This window comes from Anguilla anguilla, chromosome 19 (assembly GCF_013347855.1).
Source record: "Anguilla anguilla isolate fAngAng1 chromosome 19, fAngAng1.pri, whole genome shotgun sequence".
In the NCBI taxonomy this organism is placed as follows: Eukaryota; Metazoa; Chordata; class Actinopteri; order Anguilliformes; family Anguillidae; genus Anguilla; species Anguilla anguilla.
In genome coordinates, this window is record NC_049219.1 from 11,279,128 (window position 1) to 11,291,849 (window position 12,722).

Genomic DNA, 12,722 nt, shown 5'->3' on the forward strand with positions numbered 1-12,722 from the left:
ATAACAGCAGGCACTGACCTTTCTGCGTCTGCATTAGCTTCCTCATGGTGCGCAGCTCCTGCAGGATGGCCTGCAGGGTGGTCTTGCAGTTGCACATGCAGCAGCTGGGCTCCACCGCGCTGGTCAGGGGCGGGACGGCGTCTGCCGAGCACAGCGCAGGGCCCTCACAACGCGCCCGGCAACCAATCCCCACTGTCAAACCCCGCCCACTTTGGATGATGTCATAACGTGATGTCATAAGATGGACAGTGCCATTGTGAACATCAAGGTTCTTCAACAAGAGAGAGAGGGTGCATTCCAAACGCTTATTTTATACCTCCTTGCTTCCTTTTCTTGCATCCTATCCTAGCTTCTAGCTCCACCCATCCTTGGTCTTTCAAGCATCAGTTTGAAGCCATGTCAATTACAGACGTGGCAGATGGGGAGATGGTCATTTATATGTAATGCGTTCTGAAAAATATACTTCCGCAAAGGACGTACCCATGCTCAAGTGTCCTTCAGGACCCTCCGAGCTCCAATTTCCAGGTCAGGCACGGACCGAGGAGACAAGGGCGGATAAAATAAGCGATTGGAATGAGCCCAGAATAGACCAGGACTGCCCAACCCCGGTCCTGAAGATACACCGTCCTGTGGGCTTTCACTCCAACCCTAACAAAGTGCACCTCGTTCAACAGCTGGAGATCTCATTGAGCTGCTAGAATCAGCTGCGCCAAATTAAGGCTGAAATGGAAACCTACAGGACGGTAGATCTCCAGGAACGCGGCTGGGCAGCCCTGCAGCAGACACTCTCTCATCCGGCTCTGCTTTTATTCATTTCTTTTGACCCTGGCCCGTCCCAAAGCGCTCCAGGCACTGCTCGCCTCTGGCGCGGCTCTGACTGTCCACAGCTTCCATCAATTACGGGCCTTGTCTTGATTTGAACAGATGCAAGCCTGTGTGTGCCGTTGCTGCGTGTGTCCATCATACACCGTCAGCGCTTGCCAATTGGCCTACTCGCCCTGTCTAATCTGCATACAGCAGATAAAAGACGCCGTGAGGGGCACGGCACCAAATGCAATTTGATTGGCCGAGCAATAAAACGTCCGGGTGATTGATTGGCCGCGTCTGTCACCGGAGCGCAGCAAGCGCGTTGCCGAAGGTGGCGACGCTGCCCGTTTTTTTACCATCCCAGCAAATGACTTCACCTCCACGCTGACTGGGATGATGAGGGGCCGGGGAAACAGACACCCCGTTGCCCTTGTAAGCTCGCCAGCAGTCTGCACAGCTAACAGCATTAGCAGAAGAAACACCTCTGACATGGAATTCACCACAGTGATTTTGGCTGCTGCACAGAGCAGATATTGGCCACGGTTAAGAAACAAGTTTTTTTTTTTTTTCCCCTGCCACGTTTATGGGCATGTTTGTTTAAATATATCCCAGATAAAAAGCTCTTTTGGACCATCTGCGGGGAGGAATATCTTTCGCAGGACACGAATCCAGAAGCGTTCGTTTCCTGCCTACATTCTGAAAGTTTTTAAAGAAAACAACGATGAACTGGAAACAACTGACGGAAGTGAAATGCTGTTCTTGGACATGACCAGTGAGGTGCACCGCTCCAAGGAGAAAGGGTCCTGTGGAAATACCCTTAAACCACTAAAGGAAGCACAGAAATAATGCCCTGCATGTGACATCAGGACTCAAAGGAGCTAACCTTAACCCTGCATGAAAAGAGTAGCCCACTCAAATCTGGCCCTCGGTTCCAAATCCGGCCCTGGTTTTCTTTTCTCTGACTGCCAAGTAACGGGAGGATGGAAATCTAGGGCAGTGGCCAAAACAGATTACTTGCCTACTATTGAGTATACAAGTTTCATACAAAGCTGCATGCAACTAGTACACTCAATAGTAGGCAAGTAAGCCGTTTCGAACACGGCCCAGCAGTTCTTGGCCCCTAAGGACCGTGAGCAGAGTAACAGGGGAGTAGCCTATACCTTATGGGATCCTGCAAGATTTATCACAGCCTCTTTTAAAAAAAAAAAAATGACAGCGACAAACGAGGGGGGGCGTGGGTCAGCTTCGTGGAGGCGGAGACCGGGGCGACCCGGCGGGTGACCCACCGTTGACCTTGGCCACGCCCTTGGCCGTGCCGAGCATGCGCAGGGTCTTGGAGCGGGTGCCGTACTGGCCGGAGACCTGCGCCCTGAAGGGGGCCTCGGGGCTCCAGTCGCCGGGCTGCGGCTCCTCCTGCGCCGGGCCGGTGGCGGCGGGGGGGACAGGGGGACAGGCAGGCGGCGGGCGGCTCCAGCCCAGCTCCGGGTCCCGGGGCTCCTGCTTCAGGCTCTCCCCCTCCCGGCCCACCCGCTGGTACATGCGGCCCGCCTTGTCGTTCAGCAGCCTCATCATGCCGGTGATCTGCCTCTTGATCTCCACGCCCTCGTCACCTAGCCAAGCTGGGATAACAGCCCCAATTTTGACTCGGAGACATGGGGGGATGTCTCTCCAGCACATACGCTCCAATGCATTTACATCACTGGGAAACACACACCTCCAGTATAATGGGGCCACAGATGGCAGACAACAATAACTGATTTCAAAACCATCTGGTCTTAAATCCTCCTGAGCACCCTTATACAATGCAAAGTGTCAGGTTTAGAAACCAATTAGGCTATACAGCTATTAACATTTAAAAAGTTACCCACAAATCCTTGGTCTCGCCGCCACACAAACATACAATTTGTTTTCTTTCTTGGAAACAAATCATTTTGTACCTTCAGGCATGGTTACGCTTTTCACTTCTCCATTGACATCAGCTGTTTCTGCGCTGCCAAAATATTCAGCTTCGAAATCTATAAGCAGAGAAAAGTACCATGTTTCCAGTATTTAGCCTAACCAAGCGCTAAAACTCGTATCGTTGCTCAAGCAGAAAATGTCATTCAAGCGTTCGGAAATAGCCTACTAATAACTCATTATATTGGCATCTGTTTCACAGTAATTAATATAAACCATACCCTCTAATTATAACAACTTTTCCTGATACATGGGGATTACGCGTCTATTTGATCGAGCTGGAAGGCGCCTCTTTGTGACTATGAGAAGTCTACGTAGACAGGGCTGGGAGCCAATATTCATTCCTCCACTTAGCAGTCTCGTCTCTACCACCTGTAGGTGGTACATAACTCTCTCCCTGACAGCCTCACATCACACCCGACAGTTTTTTTTTTCAAACGTCTTGCATTACTGCATTTCCATTCACAAAAAAAGTCAATACTAGACATTACTCATTTTCCAAAGCGTGAGCACGTCAACTAGCAGTCATTCAATACCGCTACAATAAGACAAGTTTAAGAGAAAGCCTGGTTAATTGATTTTTTTTGGTTTACACTGCCATCATTCATCATAAAAGAAAGCCTGACCGGCTAGCTAGCTAATACAATGGTTGAATCAAGAAGGCACTTAGTTCGTCATGGTTTGAGTAGCAACTGGTATGACAGAAATACAGACATTTTCATCTTGCAAGTTTACTCTATTCCCCGTGGATAGAAACATAACGAGAACTGGGCAGACATAGCAGGTGGATTCTTCGTTCTTTGTCGTATTTAATCTCAATTCCCCATTTTTTGTTTACATTATAACATAATAGCGGCTACCAACACTGCATGTAACAACATGCAAAGCCCTTGCCTTACCTTCCTCATTAACCAGTTTAAAGCTTTGCGATTTCCTGCTCCGTCTCCTCTCTGAAAACTCCATTTTTCAAAAAAAGAATCTGTGCAATTCAGATCCAAGAATGAGACAGAACTCATGAGATCGCGCGGTACATCAGAATAAACTGCAGGACCGAGGTCCGTCTCTTTAATCAGCAAAAACTCCTGCTCATTACAGTATTTCAGTTCCAACTGCCAAACGTCACATTCATTAGATAATTATAGAGTTTCAATGAGCGTTCACGCAATGTCACGCTTTTATAAACATCTGACTGTTTCTTCTTTAAATGTCCACGTAGTTGCTTTCGAGGCTATTCGTTTGGGATGTAAATAAATAAACGGGTTTTTACTTATTTTCGTCATACCTATTCCTTTGCGCCACCTTATGGTAATATTTTGAAGGGTACAAAGTGAGCATCCAAAATTTGCATTAAACCAGATTGGCAGACAATGATGTGAACTCAGGTCGACGAATCGTTTATTATTACTCATCTTGAATTTTAAACCAAACGATTGCCTACGAATTAATACGCTACACCTATGCATAGAAATTCAACAAATAAGTATTATTAGTATATAAATATAATTTAAATCTTTATTGGCAAAATTGATCCATGTTCCACCTATAGACTACTTAACGTCCATTTAAAATAATTCAGGCTTTTAATTAGCTAACCATCAGGTGACGCATAGCCTCCATCCATCCATCCATCCATTATCTATACCCGCTTATCCTGCTCAGGGTCGCAGGGGGGTGCTGGAGCCTATCCCAGCGTCCGAGAGGCAGACAAGAGGCAGGAATACACGCCTGACAGGTTGCCAATCAATCGCAGGGCACGCATAGCCACGGTTACTGAAATAAGCATAGTCCCAAACAGATAGAATCCAATGAGCATCCTGAGTACTGTAAATCCTCCGCATCTGCACAGCGCAATGAGTCCGAAAGTCCACTGATGAAGACGAAGTAGAAGTTGGAACTTCTATGTCGAGATGTCCGGTTCTATGTAATGTATGCAGGTATGCAAAAGTAAACACTGGGGGAGGTGATGCACTTCCCTCAGATATAATTATATATGGGTGTTCTTCTCTGGTTGTCATCCCAGTGGACAGAATGCACACTTTAGGGGCCCAGCACAATGTGATTGGGTCTTCCTTGGTTAGTGCACAAATTTATTTAATATCGCGTTTGGTTATGGTGCTGAATCAGCGCCACGTTCGGGGATGTTTGAGAAAGATTAGGTTAGTATGCTATGTCTGACCCAAAATGCACAGGAAACACCTCGGCACCTGAAATAAATGAGATACGCGCAGCACAATTCACTCCAACGTCTCCAGAGATAATCCCATGTTGCAGTCACCATTCCATATATACAGGAGGTAAACCGTAATATATTACACTCTCAGCGCCAGGTAAGGTAGACACAAAAGCCTATCTAATTTTGACGGGTGGTGAAGCATTGCGGTCCCTCCTGTATAGTTTTGTAACATCTTGATAGAATCTGTAAGGTGCGTAAATCACCACCATTGGTAGGTGCATATCTTTTTATCTTCATATTTTTATGTTCATATTTGCTTGCAAATCAAGGTGCATATATGGCATGTTATGATCACTTGTGCCTCTATTATATTATGCGTTTATCGTATTTTTATTCTGATAACGTATCAATTTTATTTGTTCTTTCCTTGAAACATTTCACTAATAAAATACGACTGTAAAACAAATAAAATGGCATGTGGGTGTTTGAATGGTTCACCACTGCAAAGTGAAGTCATCGTGGTACTTAAAAAATAAATATATAGCATCTCATCGGTAATACTTAACGAGCGATGATAAACTACATGGACATTTTATTAGTTCAAACTTGAAGAGAGCAAGATGAACGTGTAAAGGTCCAAGAGAAACAAATGATTCTAGTGCGCTGTCCAGGTGCTGAAATGCTGCTTTCACCTGAAGGGCAGCGCTGGCACTCAGCAATATTACATCAATTGCTTTATTTATACATTTGGTCTAAACAAAATGCAAGAAACATTTACAATTTACACATAACTTCTAACGAAAAACAATAAGACATGCTCTATGTTCAGAAGTAATTTGATTTTATGTTTTAACAAAAAATAAAATAAAAAAATAAATAAAAATTCACCAACTGCAAACACACTGTATTTTGATGGTATACAGCAACACTCAACTAACTACAGGAACCGGACATTCTGAGGAATCCATTCACCACGCTTGTTTTACTTTTATTTCTTTTTTTTAGCAGGAGAGCGTGATTTGCAACAAGTGACAGGTTAGAATGAATACTGACAGCGACAAAAAATGCTTTATCATGATTAATTTTTAGGCTTGTAACGAATGAGATAATATTTAATGATTATCTGATAACTGTTGAATTGTTAGTTTTGTTACAGTAATGAAACCAAATGACAAAGAACCAATTCCGGCTTTTATTTTGCTTTTTCCCCCTATGGTCTCCGGACGTCATTTCCTTATTATGTTCTGGAACCGGAAAGGTAGCCTGGAAAAATATATGGGTGTCAATGATCGTGATCTAAATGTATTTTAGTATGTTGGAAAGAAGAAATCTATTGATTTTGAAAGAGGGTTGATTGTTGGTGCGCGCTTGGCGGGTGCATCAATGACCAATACAGCTCAACTTGCAGATGCTTCGCGAGCAACGGTGTCCAAAGTGATGTCAGCATGGGAAAAGCAGCAAAGGATACTGCGGTCGTAAGCGCATATTCCAGGATCAAGATGTAGGCTACGTGAATTAATTAAAAGTGTACATCAAAACGGACTAGCAACCGTAAATAAGTTGACGGCAAGTGTCAACACATTCGAACATTTACGGCATATTGTGGAAGGGCGCCTGAAATAGCACTTTCCACCGCCATAAATTAAATATTTCTAGATTGACTTTCAAGCTCTGAAGCTGCTGGATTTAACACAAGTGGTTCCCTTTTTATTTTTTGATCTTCCATCTGTATTTTCACGAAGTTTTTATTGTTTTGTTCAATTACAGGGAATAAACCTTTAGCATAAGTAGCTACTACAATATGTGTAGTGTGTTTTAATCATTGCCAATTATTTCGTAATGTGTCTCAGCTACAAGAGCACTATTTCACTAATTAAAAATTTCATTAAATTTTCATTCTTCCTCACATTTCCGATTTAACCATATTTTTTTAAAAAAACGTAACAGTTTCTCTATAAATAGCAGCAATATACTGCTGGACAATGTGGAAATTCCAACTGCCAGTGATAAAATAAAAAACCACAGGAGGGCGCTGTTTCATTAACCATTTTTGCAATTCTACATATCTGATCAATTCCCTTGAAGGAACTCCTGGAACAGGCAATAATGTCAGAGGTGTGGGCATCTGCCAGTATTACGATATCAGTGAGAGGCTTTGTTCTTAAAATGCTTTTGTTGCTTAGGAAATCTGCAAAAAGTTTTGCTCAACACCCAAAAATCTAAAGTTGTAAGACATTTTTGGCAGCTCTGTGTCTACAGGAAAGGATGGGAGAGTGCCAAATGGAGCGGCAGTAAACTGCAGTCCCTTGGCTGGTCACACAAACCATAGAAACTTCACACACTTTTTCCCCTGTAGCCTGGACTGTGCACTGCAGTTCATACTCCACACAAATGCTTTGTACCTGGAGATGGTCACAGGACAGGAGTGATTCAGCCAATCACTGCGGTGGATGGCCACTCCCATACACGCGAAGGGAAGGCCTTCTCCAATCACGTCGCTCAAATCCTCAGCATCGTAATCCAGAGGGAGTGCATCTAGGTGGGAGGTTCTGAATCATTGACCATTTCTCTTCAGCTCACTCTAACACTTATTCTGCATATCCGCAATAATCTAATTCATTCAATGCCACATAGTAGCTCATTATTTCCCTATCTGCTATTGTTCCCTAGCTTGTTTTTTTTTAATCCGACTGAATTAATTTCTCTCACATTTGTTGTATTTTCATCCAAACATGCATGTTCTTCAGGATCTTCGTTGACTTCACCCCAATTTCATTCTAAATGTCTTTTGTATTTGTCAGATGAAGACATCCTGAGCCTGATTAAAGTCCGATGATGAATCGCTTTCCCACTGACCTTTTCAACTGCGTGCTGTCCTGAGCCTTGCTGCGCCTGTCAACGCGTCTCTGCGTGTAAAATCGCACTTCCCCCTCTCTCTCTCTCTCTCTCTCTCTCGATGTTGCTGTTTCACAGAGCTCTCATTGGAAGACACAGCTTTCACAGATTTAGACTTACAGTGAAGTATAGAACACAGGGCCGCCAAGCAAGCTTAAAAAGTGACCCCGCCACGGCTAAACAGCAGCACTGGCTTCAGACGTTCAGCCGTTAAAAACGTGCAGCCTAGCTTTCTCCATCTTGGTGGAGGTGGAAGTGACGGGGCCCTCATGTACTGCTAAGAGCTGCTGTGCTGGGAGGGACGAGGTTAAACAGAATGCGCCTCGGACCCTGCTGACGGGCCTCTGTGTAATATCAGTCTGCCTGTGAGGTAAGCACTGGGTTCTGGGATGGTGTGTCTCAAAGAGGTGGGTGGTCTCAGCTGGATGTACCCCCGCGTGCAGGGCGAGGGTGGGGGGGGGAGAGTGGGTCTGGACGTATGATGCTGGCGGGAGGGGGTGGGGGGTGCCTGTGTGTGTGTGTGTGTGTGTGGTGTGTGCGGTGTGTGCGTGTGTGGCACTCCACCAGGTTGTCTGCCTGTCAGAATCATCCCGACTCACAAGCAACTTACCTGCTGTACTGGAAAGCCCCTGTCCAGCAAACTCGAGTCTGTTTGGATCTGCGCAAAACATTTTCAGACTGTTGTGAGTACAAAAAAGCAATGCCTCCACAAGAAATGAATCTGCTGCTTCCCTTGCTTAGGATTCAGCTAAACCAGTAATTAAATGGTTATTAAATAATTATTAAAATAATCACAAACCCCAGCTGTTTATTTGCTCACATTGTCCAGATCTGTCGGTCGGTAGGGTTTAACGCCCCCCCCCCCCGCCCCCCCACTGCATCACCCTCAGCTCTGTTCCTGTTCACAGTCACATTTGTTTGCTTTAATGTTCCACATTAAAACAGGAATACGCACGAGCGGAGGAACACAGCTGAGGCTGTTTGTCTTTCCCCTGCATGGCACTGTTCTGGCATTTTCCCCCCGATTGGCCGTTCAGCTAAATTTTCATTAATATTGTGTAATCGTGAATTTTCCCGTGAACCCCCCAATTAAAGGGGACTGGTTACCAAGCGATGGTCTCCTGTGAACATATGGAACTCTTTATCCAGAGATGCAGAGGTCATCACACTTCCATGCTGAGGCCTTTCCCAGATGTCAACACCGTCTCAAACAGGAAACAGCGGAACGGCTGTAACTGCAGCACGGAAACCGTAACCTTGACACCAGGGTCTGTTGCCGGGGTAACACCGATAAACCGATAAGACGCAGGCGGTGCGAAGTGCGCTGTTTTTGCATTCCCCTCCCTTACGCGAGCGTTGCGACTTCCACAAACGGACGAAAGCCCGCTGCGTTTGCGATGCGGTCGCAAACGTAAATCTGCGCTGCCTCTCCCGAGGAAGCGGGGTTAAGTTAAGTAACCTGGGTTAAATGACAGCGGGATCACTCCAGGGAAAGGGCCGGACTGGGCTTTGACGCTGAAGGCAGCGCTGGAGATCGACGGGTACGTTCGGGTCCCCGGACGGGCAGGAGACGACCGGTTTAAAAACGTCTCCAGTGTGAAGTCCAGCGCCATAAACACGCGCTCTGAAACTTCGGTACTGAAAAAAAAAACCAGCACCAACTTTCTCACGCCATGTTGATCTAACAGCTTCCAGCTGTCCTGAAGACCCGGGCAAGCATCGGCCTCTGGAGTGTTGCTATAGGAACGCTGTTATGGTAACTGGGTTTCATTAGAGACGGGGAGGGGGGGGAAGGTGGGGGATGTTTGCATCTGGATGTGCCAAAGTTTGTGGCTTCGCAGAGAGTTATTTAATCCTGTGGGGGGTTACGGGTTCATTTTGAGAAATATGTGATCTTGGCCTCCTTTGATTGGCTGGACATGGAGGGAGGGCGGGGCACAGAAATTTCGGAAAGGGTAAGCTATGAAGGGTGCAATCATTCACCTTTGTGGAAAATGTTGTTTTAGTTGGGGGGGGACGACATAATATGATTTGGCACCTGATTGTGCTGCCTTGGTCCTGAAGCAGACAGAGACAAAAAATGTCCTTTGATCTGTTCGAATACAATTACCATAAACCCGTCTTCAGAATAAGGCAATGTTTCATTCCCAAACGATTAAACATAGACAGCTTCCTCAATTCCAACCTTCACTTACTGTTTGCAGGCAAGCTGAGCGGACACAATGCATTTAAACCCCGAACAATCCTAACTGAAGACCGGGTTACACTGTAAACAGAATGAGGATTAAACTGCTAAACAGCCCTTGTGGAGACTGTGCTAATGGTTTGCTCAGCAGACCCCCCTATCCAGGGTGATTTCCATTACATGGCATTTACACTTTATCCATTTACACACAGCTGGATGGCGAGTGAAGGCACGGGTTGTAAATACCTTACTCAAACGGGTAAAACTGCTGCAGGGGCCAGACCTGTGGACTAGTCTGCAGGGGGAGGGGCGACTCTGAAGCCATGTGCGAATCCCGTGCAGAGGGGGGGGGGATTCCCTCCTCAACCGTGTCACCTTCTGAACTGTCCTCCCTTCTCTAACTGCTACCCTCTCTGCTTTCTCCCTGTCTGAACACAGCAAAAGAGTATCAGGAGGAGGAGGAGGGTGGCCAGTCTCGGTCCCAAACCCCCCTCTTTCACTCACAGAGTTCTCAGTCTGCTGAGGGCAGTGACTGTGGGATCACCGTCAGCCCTAAACTTCACTATAATCTTTTCGCTTATACTAACGGTCATTGACCTGTCGTTTTATTTCAAACACATCCAGGCCTAACAGAGTGCTACTTTCACAGCAGTGTTGCAAAACACTGCCGTGGCCCTGACGACCTACAGTCCATGTTAATTAGTTACTCGTGCCATGAATAATAAATGATCCACACAGATATTACAAAGACATTCAATTAGCAGGATCAACCAATACTTTCATTTTCTGTAATACGCTGTATGACAAAGAATTCACGTAGGTTAACGTTTCTTAATTGACTGAATTCGACTGTCGGGCAACATCAGCGGGATCCTGATTTCTGAAAGTGTGACCGTCTGGTCACTGAGTTCAGTGAGAGAGAAAACGGCAACAAACCAAACGTACAATACATTCATGAAATACACTGCAAAACGCCCAGTGTTAAATGGTATTAATTTAACTCTTAACAGACAACATTTGGTCCCTCATTCCAGACTGGGACCAAATGATACCTGAATTAACACTGTTAAGAGTTTATTTAGCCGGGAATATTTTACTGTGTAAGCATTTACAACCAGTCAACCACTTCAACTGATCAACAGTTTGGATGTAACAAAAACTAGTAAACACAGAGGCTCCAAGGCAAAGATTTGGGAACCACTGGAGAAGCATCTTCTTTAGTAATGTCTTATGCCACAGGGGCACAAGAGAAACAAAAATTAAGTGGACGTGTTTTGCCGAAGCACAAGGTTTCAACAGACGGAGGCCTGTGTGCCTGTAACATAGTACTTCATCAAGTGCTTACATAAGTAACACAGTACGCAGGACCCGCTGAAATCCTTCTACAACATTTTCCAGGTGAAACTGTGAATGAGACAAGTGGACAACAATCACAGACAAGTCACACTCCCCCATTTTGAGAACATTCAGCAATAATTTATTTTCATAATCTCAAGAACCACCAAGTTTTCTCATCTGGAAAAAATTCATTATCAGTTGCCAACAACACGGTTTTTGAAAAATGCAAAGTTACTATACAAATTCTTAATAGAAAAAAAAGAATAAATTAACAGTGGAACTTTGTTTTTTCTTCTCTCTCTCTTCTTACAATTCCACTTTTTTTCTACAACATACACCTTTTTTGTCCGGTTATGGTTGAACAGAACCCAATAAAATCATTTTACATGCTCTACTGTCAAGAGGAGGGAGAGTGACCACGATAGTTTTTGTTTGAAACTAACGTCCTTCATTTTGCACGAGTGGTGTTAAAACTATTGACGACAATAAGTAAAACTCTACACCTAGGTATCGTAGCAGTAACTGGTCATCGTGTAGCACCTGAAAGGGTTGTTACTATGTCAGAACTAAAATCTAATACTGATTTATCAAAAAATAACTCTGAACATCATCAAAACAATGGTCTTTTTTAATATATAAACACGCTGCCCTCCATTGCTGCAAATTGCCATTGATAAATGGTGTTAGTTCATTATTTTTTTGTCTATAAAAATGCTTAGTTTTTACACCTAATAAAGACAGCAATGGTGCTATGGTTGCCAGATAGAGGGTAGAACACACGTACTCACATTGGTTTGGAGATTACCACAGGGTCTGAGGCAGACTCAACAGATTTAAAATCTTACGCAAAGGCGAGTTCCGTTAAGGAGGTTTTACGACTGACCACAATTTTAAAAAAATCATTTTACATTCCGGGATCCACAATTGTACCTTTGTCAACATGCTCGGTGAGAAACCGGGAAGGTGGTCTGGGGGGGCGGGGTGGGGCAAACGTCACTCTCAGGAACATGGAGCCGTTTAATTTAACAGTGTTGTTATAATTCGAATAAGAAGAACCGTTATCCTCACGACCCGAAAGATGTGAAATTGTTAAGAGGCGTTATTTCAACGACGGGGGGGGGGGGGGGGGGGCGCTAAAAGTGCCGCTCGCTGACGCTGCGGTCAGGAGGTCATTTAAAACGGTGATGAAGGCCTCCTCACCGAACACGGATCGCGGCACGTCTCCTCATCGCCATAGTAACGCTCGCTGAGAGCGCTGGCGTCCGCGTGCTTCTCTCTCGTGCGCCCTCGAGCTGGAGTAGGTCACGCTACAGCCGACAAACAGAGAGAGAGAGAGGGGTCTGCAGCGCGTTTGGGGGACCTGCTGGT

General features: G+C 45.2%; 1 protein-coding gene across 1 annotated transcript in view; it reads right to left on the bottom strand.

The window, feature by feature from the left end:
- bend7 (BEN domain containing 7) overlaps positions 1-4,064 on the bottom strand; it is a 10,608-nt gene extending 6,544 nt beyond the window's left edge. The window contains exons 1-4 of the mRNA XM_035402109.1: positions 3,663-4,064; positions 2,745-2,822; positions 2,094-2,426; positions 19-141 (exon numbers count right to left, since the gene is read on the bottom strand). Of these exons, the coding sequence (XP_035258000.1) occupies positions 19-141; positions 2,094-2,426; positions 2,745-2,822; positions 3,663-3,726 (598 nt within the window). The 5' untranslated portion in view covers positions 3,727-4,064. The remainder of the gene's footprint in view (positions 1-18; positions 142-2,093; positions 2,427-2,744; positions 2,823-3,662) is intronic.
- Between the last annotated feature and the right edge of the window lie 8,658 nt (positions 4,065-12,722).